The sequence below is a fragment of the Chelonoidis abingdonii genome, chromosome 4 (genome assembly GCF_003597395.2).
Source record: "Chelonoidis abingdonii isolate Lonesome George chromosome 4, CheloAbing_2.0, whole genome shotgun sequence".
NCBI lineage: Eukaryota > Metazoa > Chordata > Testudines > Testudinidae > Chelonoidis > Chelonoidis abingdonii.
This window is the reverse complement of record NC_133772.1, coordinates 126,183,560-126,196,949: the sequence shown is the minus strand read 5'-3', so window position 1 is coordinate 126,196,949 and position 13,390 is coordinate 126,183,560. Positions and strand designations below refer to the sequence as shown.

General features: G+C 43.8%; 1 protein-coding gene across 5 annotated transcripts in view; it reads left to right on the top strand.

Annotated features, from left to right (window-relative positions):
- Nucleotides 1-13,390, top strand: part of SYNE3 (spectrin repeat containing nuclear envelope family member 3) — a 94,044-nt gene that overhangs the window by 59,344 nt on the left and 21,310 nt on the right. For all 5 annotated transcript variants that reach the window (XM_032772066.2, XM_075065665.1, XM_075065664.1 and 2 more), the window contains 2 exons: nucleotides 6,228-6,377; nucleotides 9,346-9,384. In XM_032772066.2, coding sequence (XP_032627957.1) covers nucleotides 6,228-6,377; nucleotides 9,346-9,384 — 189 coding nt within the window. The remainder of the gene's footprint in view (nucleotides 1-6,227; nucleotides 6,378-9,345; nucleotides 9,385-13,390) is intronic.

Below are 13,390 nucleotides of genomic sequence, written 5' to 3'. Positions count from 1 at the left end.
GACCCCCTCAAAGAAGTCTAATAGAGTCATGAGGCATGATTTCCCTTTACAAAAGCTGTGTTGACTCTTCCCTAACATATTGTGTCCATGTATGTGTCTGATCATTTTGTTCTTTTCTGTATTTTCAACTAGTTTGCTTGGTACTGAAATTGGGTTTAGCAGCCTGTGATTGCCAGGATCAGTTCTGGAGCTTTTTTAAAAATAGCTCTCAGCCAGTCATCTGATACAGAAGCTGATTTAAGCAAAAAGTTATATATTCCAGATAGTAGTTCTGCAATTTCATATTTGAGTTCCCTCAGAACTTTTGGGTCAATATCGTCTGGTCTCGATGACATATTACTGTTTAATTTATTAAACTACTGATTCAAAGAATTAATTTAGCTTCTGTGTGATGACCTTGTTTTTCTTGGGTGCTTCTTTAGCACCTCAATCATCCGTTGAACATGCTTCCTGCTTCTGATGTACTTGAAAAACATTTTTGTTAGTTTCTGTGTCTTTTGCGGGTTGCTTTCAAATTCTTTTGGCCTGCTTAATTATATTTTTATACTTGACTTGCTTATGCTCTTTATTGTCCTTTCTATTTGCCTGCAATTTTTAAAGGACGCCCTTTTGCCTCTCACCCCTCTTTTAGTCTGCTGTTTAGCAATGGTGGCATTTGTTTGGTCCTCTTACTGTTTTTTGTTTGTTTGTTTGGGGTTTACATGCAGTTTGAGCCTCTAGTATGGTGTTTTAAAATAGTTTCCATGCATCTTGCAGGCATTTCACTCTTGTGAATATTCCTTTTAATTTCCATTTAACTAGCTTCCTTGTTTTTGTGTAGTTCCCCCTTTTGAAGTTAAATGCTACTGTGATAGGTTTCTTTGGTATTTTTCCCCTCCGCAAGAATGTTAAGCTTAAGTACATTATTGTTGATTTTACTGAGTGGTTCAGCTATATGCACCTCTTGGACAAGATCCTGTGCACCACTTAGTACAAAATCAAGAATTGCCTCTCCCCTTGTGGGTTCCAGGACTAGCTGCTACAAGAAGCAGTCATTAATGGGCCCTAGAAATTTTATCTGTGAATCCCGTCTTGAGGTGACATGTACCCAGTCAATACAGGGATAGTTGAAATCCCCCATTATTATTGGGTCATCTGTTTTTGTAGCCTCTCTAATCTTCCTGAGCATTTCAGAGTCACCACCATCCTGGTCAGTTAGTCAGTAGTATATTCCTACTGCTATACTCTTGTTATTCAAGCTTGGAATTTCTAAGGTACCATATTCTGAGATACAGTTTGATTCATTTAAGATTTGTACTATATTTGTCTCTATGCTTTCTTTCACACACAATGTCACTCTCCCATCAGTACTACCTATTCTGTCATTTCGGTGTATTTTGTACCCTAGTACTACCATTCCCAATGATTATCATTGTTCTACCAAGTTTCTGTGATGTCTTTTATATCAGTATCTTCATTTAATGCCAGTCACTCAAGTTCTCCCATTTTAGTATTTAGACTCATAGCATTTGTATACAAGCACTTATAAAATTTGTCAATATTTAGTTGTCTGCCTTCATATGATGCAGTTGAATGGGACTCTTTTTTGTTTGACTGTTTCTCTTCAGTTCCAACCTCTACTTTATCACTTTCTATCCTCTCCTCTTTACTAGGATATAGAGGTATGCTCTTTAATCAATCCTCTGCTAGGGAATGTATTGCCTGTCCTCTGTCTGAACGGTATTGTTGTCATGGGTACTGTCAGATGATACCGGTGTGGTGCTCTGCTGTCTCCTTGTTGGTATCACTCGGCTGCGTGCGTGTGCTCGCCCCGTGTGCTGCCCCAGCTCTGCAGATAGCTGATGCAGCAGACCCAACGAGAACCCCCAATGACCACAGACTCTAGTAAGGTACAAAGTCACGTCTGCTAGGTTTATTGCGATCTTGGACGCAATGGCAGTTCCCTGTAGATTTCTTAGCCTAACTCAGGGCATACTACAAGAAAGTGCCTCTTGGCAATGGACCCGACTCAGTCAGTGGCGGGACTTTCCACTGCCCCCTAGGCCGGGCAAAGACATCGCTCCAGGGATGTATTCTTATACACAGGTACAAACAAATTATGCATCACTCCTGACGTATTGAGGTGCAACCCCTCTACATAGCAAGGTACAACCCCTCTACGTAGTAAGGTGCCGCCTCTCACCTTGTACATGTTGGTTTTAACAAAACAGCTCTATCCATCATATTACCTTTGCCCCTGTCATTGGATGGATCAGTCTGTTCTGTTATCTGTGTGGAATGTGCAAGTATTGAATGTTCTGATTCTAGGTTCAGCAGGGCCGCCGGAGGGGGCAAGTGGGCAATTTGCCCCAGGCCGCGGCTCCGCAGGGCCCCCAAGAGAAAGGCCAAGTTTCGCTCCCGACCCCGCTCCGCCCTCTCCCGGAGCCTCAGCGCATCCAGTGCATCCCTGGACAGCGCGGGAGCCTGGCACCGGCGGGCCTCTGAGCTCCGCCTGCCAGAGGCGCGTGGTCAGGGGCGGGGCTGCGAGCTCCAGGCTGACTCAGCTCCCTCCCTCAGCCCGGAGCTCACACCCCGCCCCCTGACCACTCGGCTCTGAGTGAGGCAAGCTCAGGGCCCCGCCGAGCCAGGTGCAGCTGTTGAGCGAGGCTCCCGATGCGCTGAGGCTCCGGGTGAGGCGGGGGGAGCAGGGGTAAGGACTGTGGCTGGGCGGTTGGCTAAGGGAAGGAAGTCCCGGGGCAGTCAGGGCACAGGAGGGGGCAGAGTTTGGGTGGTTGTGGTCAAGGAATCAGGGGTTGGATTGGGGCATTCCAGGGGTCTGTCAGGACCAGCGGGGGGGGGGGTAAATAGGGACAGGAGCGGGGGCGGTCCTGGGGTGGTGGGGGGAGTCTTTGGAGACGGTGCAGGGACAGGACAGGACAGGTTGGGGATTCTGAGGGGGGGGAGGAATGGGTATGTCGGATAGGGCAGGGCCAGGCTGTTTGGGAGGCACAGCCTCCCTACCTGAACTCATTCAGCAGTTTGAGGCTGCAAAAGAGCCAAGCTGTTAGCTTTCCATTAGGGCTACCATCCTTTCACTTCTCAAATGCCAAATTATAGTCTATATTAATTTCAGTGCCATAGGAATTCATGTCAGGGGAGGGTAGTTCATTAAAATTAGCCGCTGAGGAGGGATTACATGAGAAGAGCAACACTCCTACACCACCTACTCCTTCCCAACCCTACCACGGAACCCCTCTCCCCTGCATCCCTGAGGTTCAGAGGGGTAATTCAATAGTTCTCAAACTTTATACTGGTGCCTGTTCACACAGCAAACCTCTGAGTGCAACCTCCCCTCCCTTATAAAAAAAACACTTTTTTATATATTTAACACTATTAATAAATGCTGGAGGCAAAGCGGTTTGAGGTGGAGCTGACAGTAATAACCTCATGACCCCTGAGTAATAACCTAGTGTCCTGACCCACAGTTTGAGAACTCCTGGTTAATTTAATTTAGCACCCGTGTCCATTCACATGCATGGCTATTTGAACATTCAGTTTTCAGAACATAGGCTCATCCCAGATTCTGGAACAAGCTCAAAGCTCAGTCTATGGAGATGTACATAGCTGTACCAAAGACAAACGCACAGAACCACTCCAGTTTGTGAGGACCCCATGGAGCCAGTCTCTAGAAACAATAAATGCATGGAGGTTAAGTCCATTAATGACTATTAGCCAGATGGGCAAGGAATGGTGTCCCTAGCCTCTGTTTGTCAGAGAGTGAGATGGATGGCAGGAGAGAGATCACTTGATCATCACCTGTTAGGTTCACCCCTCTGGGCACTTGCATTGGCCACTGTCGGTAGACGGATACTGGGCTGAGGACCTGATTTACCCATTATGGCTGTCTTATGTTCAACCTAAATGAACCCAAAGTTATGGAGAAAGATATGATCAAGGAAGCCAGCAGAGTATCAAAAATCTGGAAAAATCGACTGATGGGCTCAGGCATTTGGTCGCAAGCTGAGGTGGTTCAAAAGTTTTGGATTTTTTTAAGCAGAATTTTTTTTATTGTTCTTTAAACAATCAAACACAGCAAGCAGCAAATATTTGGCCACAGATTCTGAAACCCCAAACCATATCAGGGTTTTGGCAGACTAATTTCAGCTTTTCAATTAAAAAAGCATAACAAATGGAAAGAAAGCAGACATTGTCCGTGATTTTTTTCTGCTTTTTAAAAACCCCTAGTTTTCGATCCAGAAAAATTTTGACAGAAAATAGTTGTCAACCCTTTTAATGAGCTTAGTGCCTTTAGCCCTAGCTGATGCTGAGAACCATGATACCTTGTAAAGAAGTTTCTCAAACTGGGTTTGTGCGAGATCAGAGATTTATTTTTCCCAGGCTGCCCCAGGGTGCGGAGCAAGTGTGCACTCGCGCTGGCCCACACGGCTCCACAGAAATAATATTGTATAGTATTGCAATTTTTTTTATGGAAGGGGGCCCCAAAATTGTTTTGCCCCAGGCCCCCTGAATCCTCTGGGCGGCCCTGGTGTTCAGTACCTTTTAGGTACATATCTTCTTGCATCAGCCCTTTCCTTGCCAGTGTCTGTGAGCAGGGCCTGCCTCTGGCTCACAGCTCCACTTTGCTTTATGTTAGCAAAGTCTTGACCATTACTTTAGTTCAGGCCTTAGGCCTCATACCAGGCCTCTGATACCAGTGTTTATGTCTCAGGGCCTCCTCTTACTACAGGTGTGCTCCTCCACAGCTGTCAGCTGTCCACTGTCTCTTAGTATAAAACTTCTCTATGACCTTTTTAATTTTACATGCCAACAATCTAGTTCCTTTTTGGTTTAGGTGGAGCCCATCCTTCTTGTATAGGCTCCTCCTTTCCCAAAAGATCCCCCAGTTCCTAAACTGCTTCTCCCAACACCATCATCTCATCATACATTGAGACCGTGCAGTTTTGCCTGTGGAACTGGAAGCATGTCAGAGAATGCTACCATGGAGGTCCTGGACTTTAATTTCTTACCTAGCAGCCTAAATTTGGCCTCGAGGACCTCTCTATTACATTTCCCTATGTCATTGGTACCTCCATATACCACAACCATCACTCCTCCCCAGCACTGTGGGGGGTCATGTGGGGGGTGGTCACAGGGGTTACTCCCCTGACTCCCAGCTTCTCTCCCCCCCAAAAATTTCCCCACCAGTTGCTGACCCAGCCCATCAAAGTAAGCAGCTGGCATTCCGGGACACATTGTTTACTTCAGTTTACCTCCATGCCTGCGGACGTTGGAGGTAAACAAATCATCTCAGCCCGCCAGTGGGTTATCCTGATGGCCTGGGAGCCAAACTTGGCTGACCCCTGAATTATAGGGTCGACTTATGAATGGGTTATAAAAATTTTCCTTTTTGACGTATCCATCTTCGGGGGGAGGGGTCGGCTTATAAACAAACTGGCTTATGATTGAGTATATACAGTATGTATGTTTCTAATAGCTGAATCCCTGGTTGTTGTTATCTGTTTGTGCCTTATCATTGGGATTATAGGGGTATATAATAGAGGTATCCTCAGTGCAAGAAGATACCGTGATGGTATCAGCTATGGTATCTTTTCCCTCCATTCCAGCTTGATGTTCTTCTTTTCCAAGACTTTCATCCTCCTCCACAGTACAGAGGCTGAATGTGGCCAGGAGCCTTTCCAAATTATTTAAAAGCTAAAATCAGCATCCAGGGCCATATCGCAACTCCCTGCTATAGAACTCACAGGAGAGGTGGGTGTCCTAGGAAGCACTGGAGTCTTCCACAAATATTCCACTCCTTGAGGGGAGATCTGTAAGAGCCCCTATGCTGCAATGGAGAGTGCAGAGTCGTACTACAGCATTTGTGTATGTCACACACAGCTTTGTTTGGCACAGATATTCTAACATTTCTGGCTAAAAATCTGTCTTTTATTTTTTATACTTAGCATTTTAATACTTATAACCAATACAATAAAATCCATCAACAATTACAACTATTAGAGCAAACCTAACAATAAAAATCCTCAATTTAGAGAAATCCTGCAGCTGTAGATCACCCTAGATGAATATGTGATAGCAAAATAAAAATAAATGCATAAACATAGTAAATTCAGAGTTTCCACCAACTGGATACAATGCTAATGTCCTTTAAAATGACTAAATCTCTTGTGTTGGCAAGGCAATGATTCCTTTAAATGACAGGTTGCTGATGAGCTTGTCTTTCCCTAAAGGAGCTGCAGTCTCGTGTTCCTAAGGGGCAATGTCTTTTCGAAGAATTCCGTAGTCTTCAGACAGTTGACGGGACCTCTGAAGATGTGGAGGACCTGCGTTATCAATGGATGCTCTACAAATCTAAACTCAAAGACTCCAGCAGCTCACTGGTAGGTGAACAGGCATCAGAGCTGTTAGTATTAAAGACACTGTAGTACTTTCCCAAGATTCTTTTAAGTAACCACTGCTTTTTGACAAATATGGTCCCAATCCAGCAAGGATATAAACATATGCTTAACTTTAAGCATATAAGTAATCCCATTGAAGTCAATTGAATGTATTTAAATTGTGACATGGTCAGGCCAGATGGCTACAAGAGAGTGGTCAAAGATAGATACATTAGCTGCAGGTTAAGCAGGTCCCTTTTCCCTGGGTAAGATAACAGGGACTATTCCAGAACACTCAGGAACTTTCTAGAACTAATTAAGGCAGGCAGGCTAATTAGAACACCTGTAGCCAATTGGGAAGTTACTAGAATTAATTAAGGCTAATCAGGACACCTGGTATACAAAGTCTCTCACTCCAGTTGGTGTGTGCATAAGGAGCTGAGTGAGAGGGTGTGCTGCTGGTGGATTGAGGAGTACAATCGTTAACAGACATCAGAAGGAAGGTCCTGTGGTGAGGACAAAGAAGGTGTTGGGAGGAGGGCATGGGGAAGTAGCTCAGGGAATTGTAGCTGTCGTGTAGCTGTTCTAGAAGGCACTCTAAACAGCTGCAGTCCACAGGGACCTGGGCTGGAACCTGGGGTAGAGGGCGGGCCCAGGTTCCCCCCAAAACCTCCCAACTCCTGATCCAACACAGGAAGATCTCTGAGGCTAGCAAAATCCGCCAATAAGTGCAGCACCTACCAAGGTAGAGGAGGAACTTTATCACAATATATATACACACTTTCAATATTCAGTTAGAAATCCTGTGGCCTCTTTGTCTCCACACAAGCAATGCTTGTTAGTTTTGCTTGAGTAAAGACTTTCAGATTTGGCCCAATAGTGATATCATCTAACATGATATCATGTAAGGGACTAGGGCATAGATGGTCTTACCTAGTTGTCTCAGCTGGACTGAGGTCTGCCCACCAGGGACAGGAGTTGCTGGGCTGGAGTTGGAGGAATCGCAAGGCTAGGTCTCATAAACAAGTGTCAGGATCAGTCAGGCCAGGGTTGGAGACTGTAGATCAGAGTCAGAACCAGGTTAGAACTGAGAGACAAGAATCAAGGTTGAAGTCAGAGATCAGATATTAGGAGTAGAGGCGAAGTCTGGCATTGCAGCAAACTGAAATCTGTGTAGTTGCCCAGACAACTTCCTGGGGCAACCACCGGGGTTAAGTAGGGGCACTTGGCCAAACAGAGGGCTACAGGGTACTGTCGGTCTGAGTTTCTTGAGTTGTATTTCCTGCGGCAGCTACTCTCCACAGTGCTCCCTGGCTATGCCTCCATATGGCCTCCTAGTGGTACTGTGGGAATATCCACTCCCCTACATTCTACAGACCTGGGTTCTAGTCCCTGGGTCCTTATACTATGTATCATAGAATACCAGGGTTGGAAGGGACCTCAGGAGGTCATCTAGTCTAACCCCCTGCTCAAAGCAGGACCAATCCCCAACTAGTAATTGGTGTGTGTAATATATAACTTTCTCTAAGACAAATGTGATATATAACTTTCTCTAAGACATGTACTGAGGAAATACCAATCAAGGGCTTCCTTCTCTCCCCCACAGAATGTTCTTTTGCACAATTACTGTAACAAGGTTATATGTCCACAGAACTCTACTTGTAGAATTGTCTTCTGTTCTGTGGTGCTCTGTGAGCCATTGTGATCAGTATAGTCAAGAACAGAACAGATTGTTTCAGAAAGAAGCAACAGAAGGAACCAGATTCTTTATAACATTCGCTTCATGGGCTAAGCATTTGGAATGGTATAAAGAGCTGATGTCATAGACAATTGTAATGGATTTTAATGTGAGGACCAAAGTATAGGTCTGGGTAAACATAAAGCTTTATATCAGAGAGTTGTATATGTAAGCACTGTAAAGAAGGTGGAGTTTATCCAGTAACAAATACACCTCTACCCTGATATAACGCTGTCCTCGGGAGCCAAAAAATCTTACTGTATTATAGGTGAAACCGCGTTATATCGAACTTGCTTTGATCCACCGGAACGCGCAGACCCGCCCCCCTGGAACACTGCTTTACCATGTTATATCTGAATTTGTGTTATATAGAGGTAGAGGTATATTGCAAATAATGATAAAGATATTTGCTGTTAATTTTAGCATAAATTTGCATAGTTAAGTCCTGATTTTCTGAAGTGACTAGTGATTCTGGGTACCAAACTGAGTGCCTGGTTTTCAGATTGTGGGTACCTGACACTTCCGGCAATAAATCCTCTTTAAAGTATTGTAACTTGGGCACCTGAAAAATGAGCCACCTAAAATGACTCAATATTTAGACTTCAGAGTAGTAGCCGTGTTCATTTGTATCAGCAAAAAGAACGACGAATACTTGTGGCACCTTAGAGACTAACACATTTATTTGAGTATAGGCTTTCGTGGGCTAAAACCCACTTCATCGAATGTGCATCTTGGCTGTAAGATGTGGGAGAAAATCTGTAATTTTTGTCCTTCTCCGCTAGTCTTCAAAGAAGCTGTCAATGAGTTTCAAATTGGAAGTATTCATTTAGAACACAGATCCTTTGATTTGCAGTGGTGATGAAGAGCAGTCTCTGTTAATCAGAAATAGTGTAAAATCAGGGTTATTGTGTGGTACATTTTTTGCCCAAGTACCTTGTGTAAGAATACATTTAGTCAATAGGTGTCAGTAAAATCAAAGCTATTTCTTAGGTAACATTGCATCTGACTTACATTGTTAGGAAACAAAATCCATTTGGGCTTTATTCCTGATGTGCATTTAAAAGCTCATTAAACACCAGTCACCTGCTGTTTCAGCCTATCCAGATGACCAGAAATTTGAAAGAAATGTTCCCCCTGTGAAATGAATATTCCGTTATAGGTTCCACTGGGATCTCAGGTTCATGGTATTTTGTGTTTGTGTTTATTTTTTTTTTCATTTTTTTTTTTAAACAGACTCCTAGATCTTTGGAAGAACCCGATGGATTCAGAAAGGTACAATATTTTCCAATCATTAAACCAGAAATGTTAGATTAGAAGTTTCACAGGTAATTACTTTTAAATGAGATTTTTTAAGGCTCTTGAAAAGAGTTGGGTGCATTAGGATAAGTGTCTATATAAAGTACGTTAATAAAGAAGCTGCTCTTCTACAAGGCCTAGTGTACATTTAAAAATTAGATCAACTTAGCTACATTGTTCAGGGCTATAAAAAAATTTTTTTTTTTTTTTGCACCCTGAGCACTGTAACTAGGTTGACCTAACCCCCAGTTGAGATGAGGCTAAGTTGATGGAAGAATTCTTGTGTTGACCTATCTACCACCTCGTGGAGAGTTGGGTTAACTACTTCAACAGAAGAATCCATTCCATTGCTATAGGCTACACTTCGGCTGTAAGCGACACAGACGCAATGCTGTAGCTGAGTTGCTGCAGCAGCTATAGTGTAGACCAGTGGTTTTTAACCCGTGGGCTGCTTGCGGCCCAATTAGCACACAGCTGAGGCCCACCTGACATCCTCAGGGCCATACAGGTAGTATATAGTGTGGATGTGTCCCACATAACACATAGAGGAGGAGTGTATATGCGGCCCACAGTGGTAAAGAGGTTGAGAAACACTGGCATAGACATATACCAAGTTTAAAAAGGAGAAGCAATTTCCTTTTTAAGGGAATTAAATTCCTTCTGCTCTCAGAGTATTGCCCTTGGACTATCCTACCATCACAGAAGCATAGGAACTGGATGTCTGTCCATCTTCTGTGTAGATGAGGGTGAACATTTTTGAAACTACCTAATAATTTAGGAGCTTACGTCCTCTCCTCAGCATTCTCTGTTGGCTGTGTTAGGTAGCTCTCCCTCAGTGTGTGCTGGCTTTTATGAATCCTGTTCTTAGGTGCCTATCTGTCTCTGTGCATGGGGAATCTGGGCACCTAACTCGGTGCTATGGATTCCACTAGGCAGCGGGATGCCTAAACAGTATGCACTGCAATCCTGAGCCTAAGTTTCCTTGATCTAGCCCTTAGGAGCCTAAATCTCATTGGAAGTCAACACTAGCCTGGTGGTCTTTGCGGAGTCCTAGAATTGAGCAATCCCCTTGGTGTGGTCTTGTGTAACTGAATCACACTGTGTGGTGCTTGCACAACTCTCTTACAGAATTGTAAATCCCTTGTTTACAAGTTCCCTACTGATTAATGGTTGTTTAAGGCTGGCCTGGGTGTTGGTCAGCTCCTTTGCTGTTACTGAAAAACTATCAGTGGGCAACTCCCAAACTCAAACATATTTCAATAACAACCATAGAACAGACTCTCATAATTTCATACACACTAACAATATACATATTTTAACAAAACAGTGGATCTCAGCAGATATCTTATATGGCACACTTTGTATGAAACAACACACCCATATATGAATGATGAATATGGGGGTTACTAGGTGCTACTGTGGGGTACAGTGTGTCACAGGTTCCTAATTTACATTTTGGAATTTTAATTTAGCTCATCCAGTCCACGGGGTTGTGAGTTCAATCCTTGAGGGGGCCACTTAGGGATCTGGGGCAAAAACCTGTCTGGGGATTGGTCCTGCTTTGAGTGGGGGGTTGGACTAGATGACCTCCTGAGGTCCCTTCCAATCCTGATAGTCTATGATTCTATGTCCCTTCAAGTGAAAAATTGTGGGTAAAGTAAGGTAATTTGCCTAATGCTGTTAGACTAAGCCCTGATTCTGTGCAGCATTCTGTGAAGGAATTTCTCTTGGGACTCACATAAAAGGTTGAAACAACAAAGAGCAGAGACGGTAGAGGAGACAAAAAGGGATAGGCTTGAAAGAAGAAAAGAAAAACACCAGCTTTTGATTAAAGTTAAGGAGCAGTTCTTCTTTTGGGGCCTGTTCTTGAGTCTTTCTGTTGCCCTTAATGGGATTGAATCAAGCCCTTTATCTCTACCCGCATTTGCTTGGTTCATAAATAAAGATGGCTCCCACTTTACATCTTCTCATCTGACTTGTTATTAGATGGTATAGACTGAGACTTTATTTAGACAATGCAAAGTTAAATGAATGAATAATAAGTTTTGTGATTATATCACCACACAAATAACTCTTGATCAAATAACTTCCTCTGAGAACTACATCCCATTCCTGTTTAAGGATGCTGAACACTCACACCTAGCATTAAGTCTCCTTGTTATGCACACATGGATCTTGTGATCCCTAAATCCTTCCCATGCCAAGGTTTCCCAGTGCAGCAAGGCTACTCGCCCAGTGTACAAAAGATGCAGTAAAGCCCTACCCAGTTCATATCCTGGTGAAGTTGCTAGTATGTGCAGTGTGATACCCACACCTATCGAGTAATTCTGGCCAATCCTGAACCCTTACGGTAACCCCCAGAGCCTTTTCCTTATTGTACTTGCAACTCAGCGCTAGGGGCTGGGTGTAATGAGCCAAACAGAAAGATCACTGGATTTTTTCAGCATGATAGCTCAAGTGGCAAGAATCTTCCCTTAAGTTCCTTATCAGCCTAGGAAAACAATGTGGCATCTTAATTCTTGCCGTAGAGGCTGTAAGACATTGAGTAAAACTACTTTTCCATGGTAATGACCGTAAAGGGAAAGTTCAAAGAACCGATCAAGGACTTCTGTTTTAATATGGCTGTCTTGGTCAGAGTCACATGTAGTGGAAAATGCTTGTGGCTTTAGTATCTCCACTGAGCAGTGAGATTCCATCCTTGACTTCAGCACAGCACCTTAATGTTGGCTGGTACTCAGTCTCTCTCATCCTCCTGAGCAATGTCCAGATACACTGGTAATTTCTGATGATACCTGCATGAAATATTGGCAGGTTAGTATCAGTTAGGCCCACAGTAGGCAAAACATCCCTGCCGAGAAACACTGAAGCCCTTCCCTGCAGGGCCGCCTGGGGGGGGCAAGTGAGGCAATTTGCTCCAGGCCCTGCAGGGGCCCCCATGAGAATATAGTATTTTATAGTATTGCAACTATTTTTAATGGAAGGAGCCTCTGAAATTGCCTTACCCTGGGTCCCCTGACTGCTGAACGACTACACAGTGCAAAGGGAGAGAGACAAAGAAATTCAGAAAAAGAACTAGAACACACTGTGGGTGAGTTCACTTTGCACCTAAAAGAACATTGTCAGGCGGCTCTAGGTGCCGGGTGATTTAGAAATGCTAATGATCCAGATGCTGCTGTCATTTACACCCACCTTATACCTGTGATGGTCCATGGACTTCAATGAAATTATCCCAGATTCATATTGCTGCCACTGAAAGCAGAATTGGGTCTGTTATGACCTGATATTCATCTATGAGTTAAACATCCCCTGACTTAACAGCATGCGGTCTAGCTCACGAGAATTAGAGAGTGACATTGACTAGTCTGGTCTCAGTGCTATCCGAGCTGGGAGAAGGACAAAATGTATAAATAGGGAGGTGCAAATAAGAGTTTTAAAATATTTGTAGTTGCTTTTTAAAATTGAGGTTAAATGATCTATGGTGGTGTCAGTAGCTGAGTAAAGAATTTTTTTAACTATACATTTTATGTTGGTTGTATCCCTTCAAAACTGCAGCAAATGAAAATTCTCTGGGTGAATGACTAATAATGTCCTGCGTTAATTAACTTGTACCTGAAATACTGCACCACTTGTGGGAAGGGGCTGCCTCACCTCATAGCTTGTAAAATCCACTCCCCTCAGCATGTGTGCAATAGGAGCAGACCCCCTGTTTGGGGGACTTGAATGATACCTAAGCCATGTGGTGATCCTCTGCTCAGGGGATGAATTTCAGCTTGGACGATTTGTGACATCCCTCTTTATAGAAACCTCACAGAAGCAGCAGCAGGAGCAGGATGACTGGTGCTGAGTTGATCTTTTGCTTCTGTGATGTGTTGTTCCTGGTGATTCTCATTTAATCTTCCATGTTTTAATAGTTTGGGGTGGGGGTATAGAGGGGCACAGATGCTGCCAGTCTCATTCCATGTCGTTCTGCCTCCATTCCATT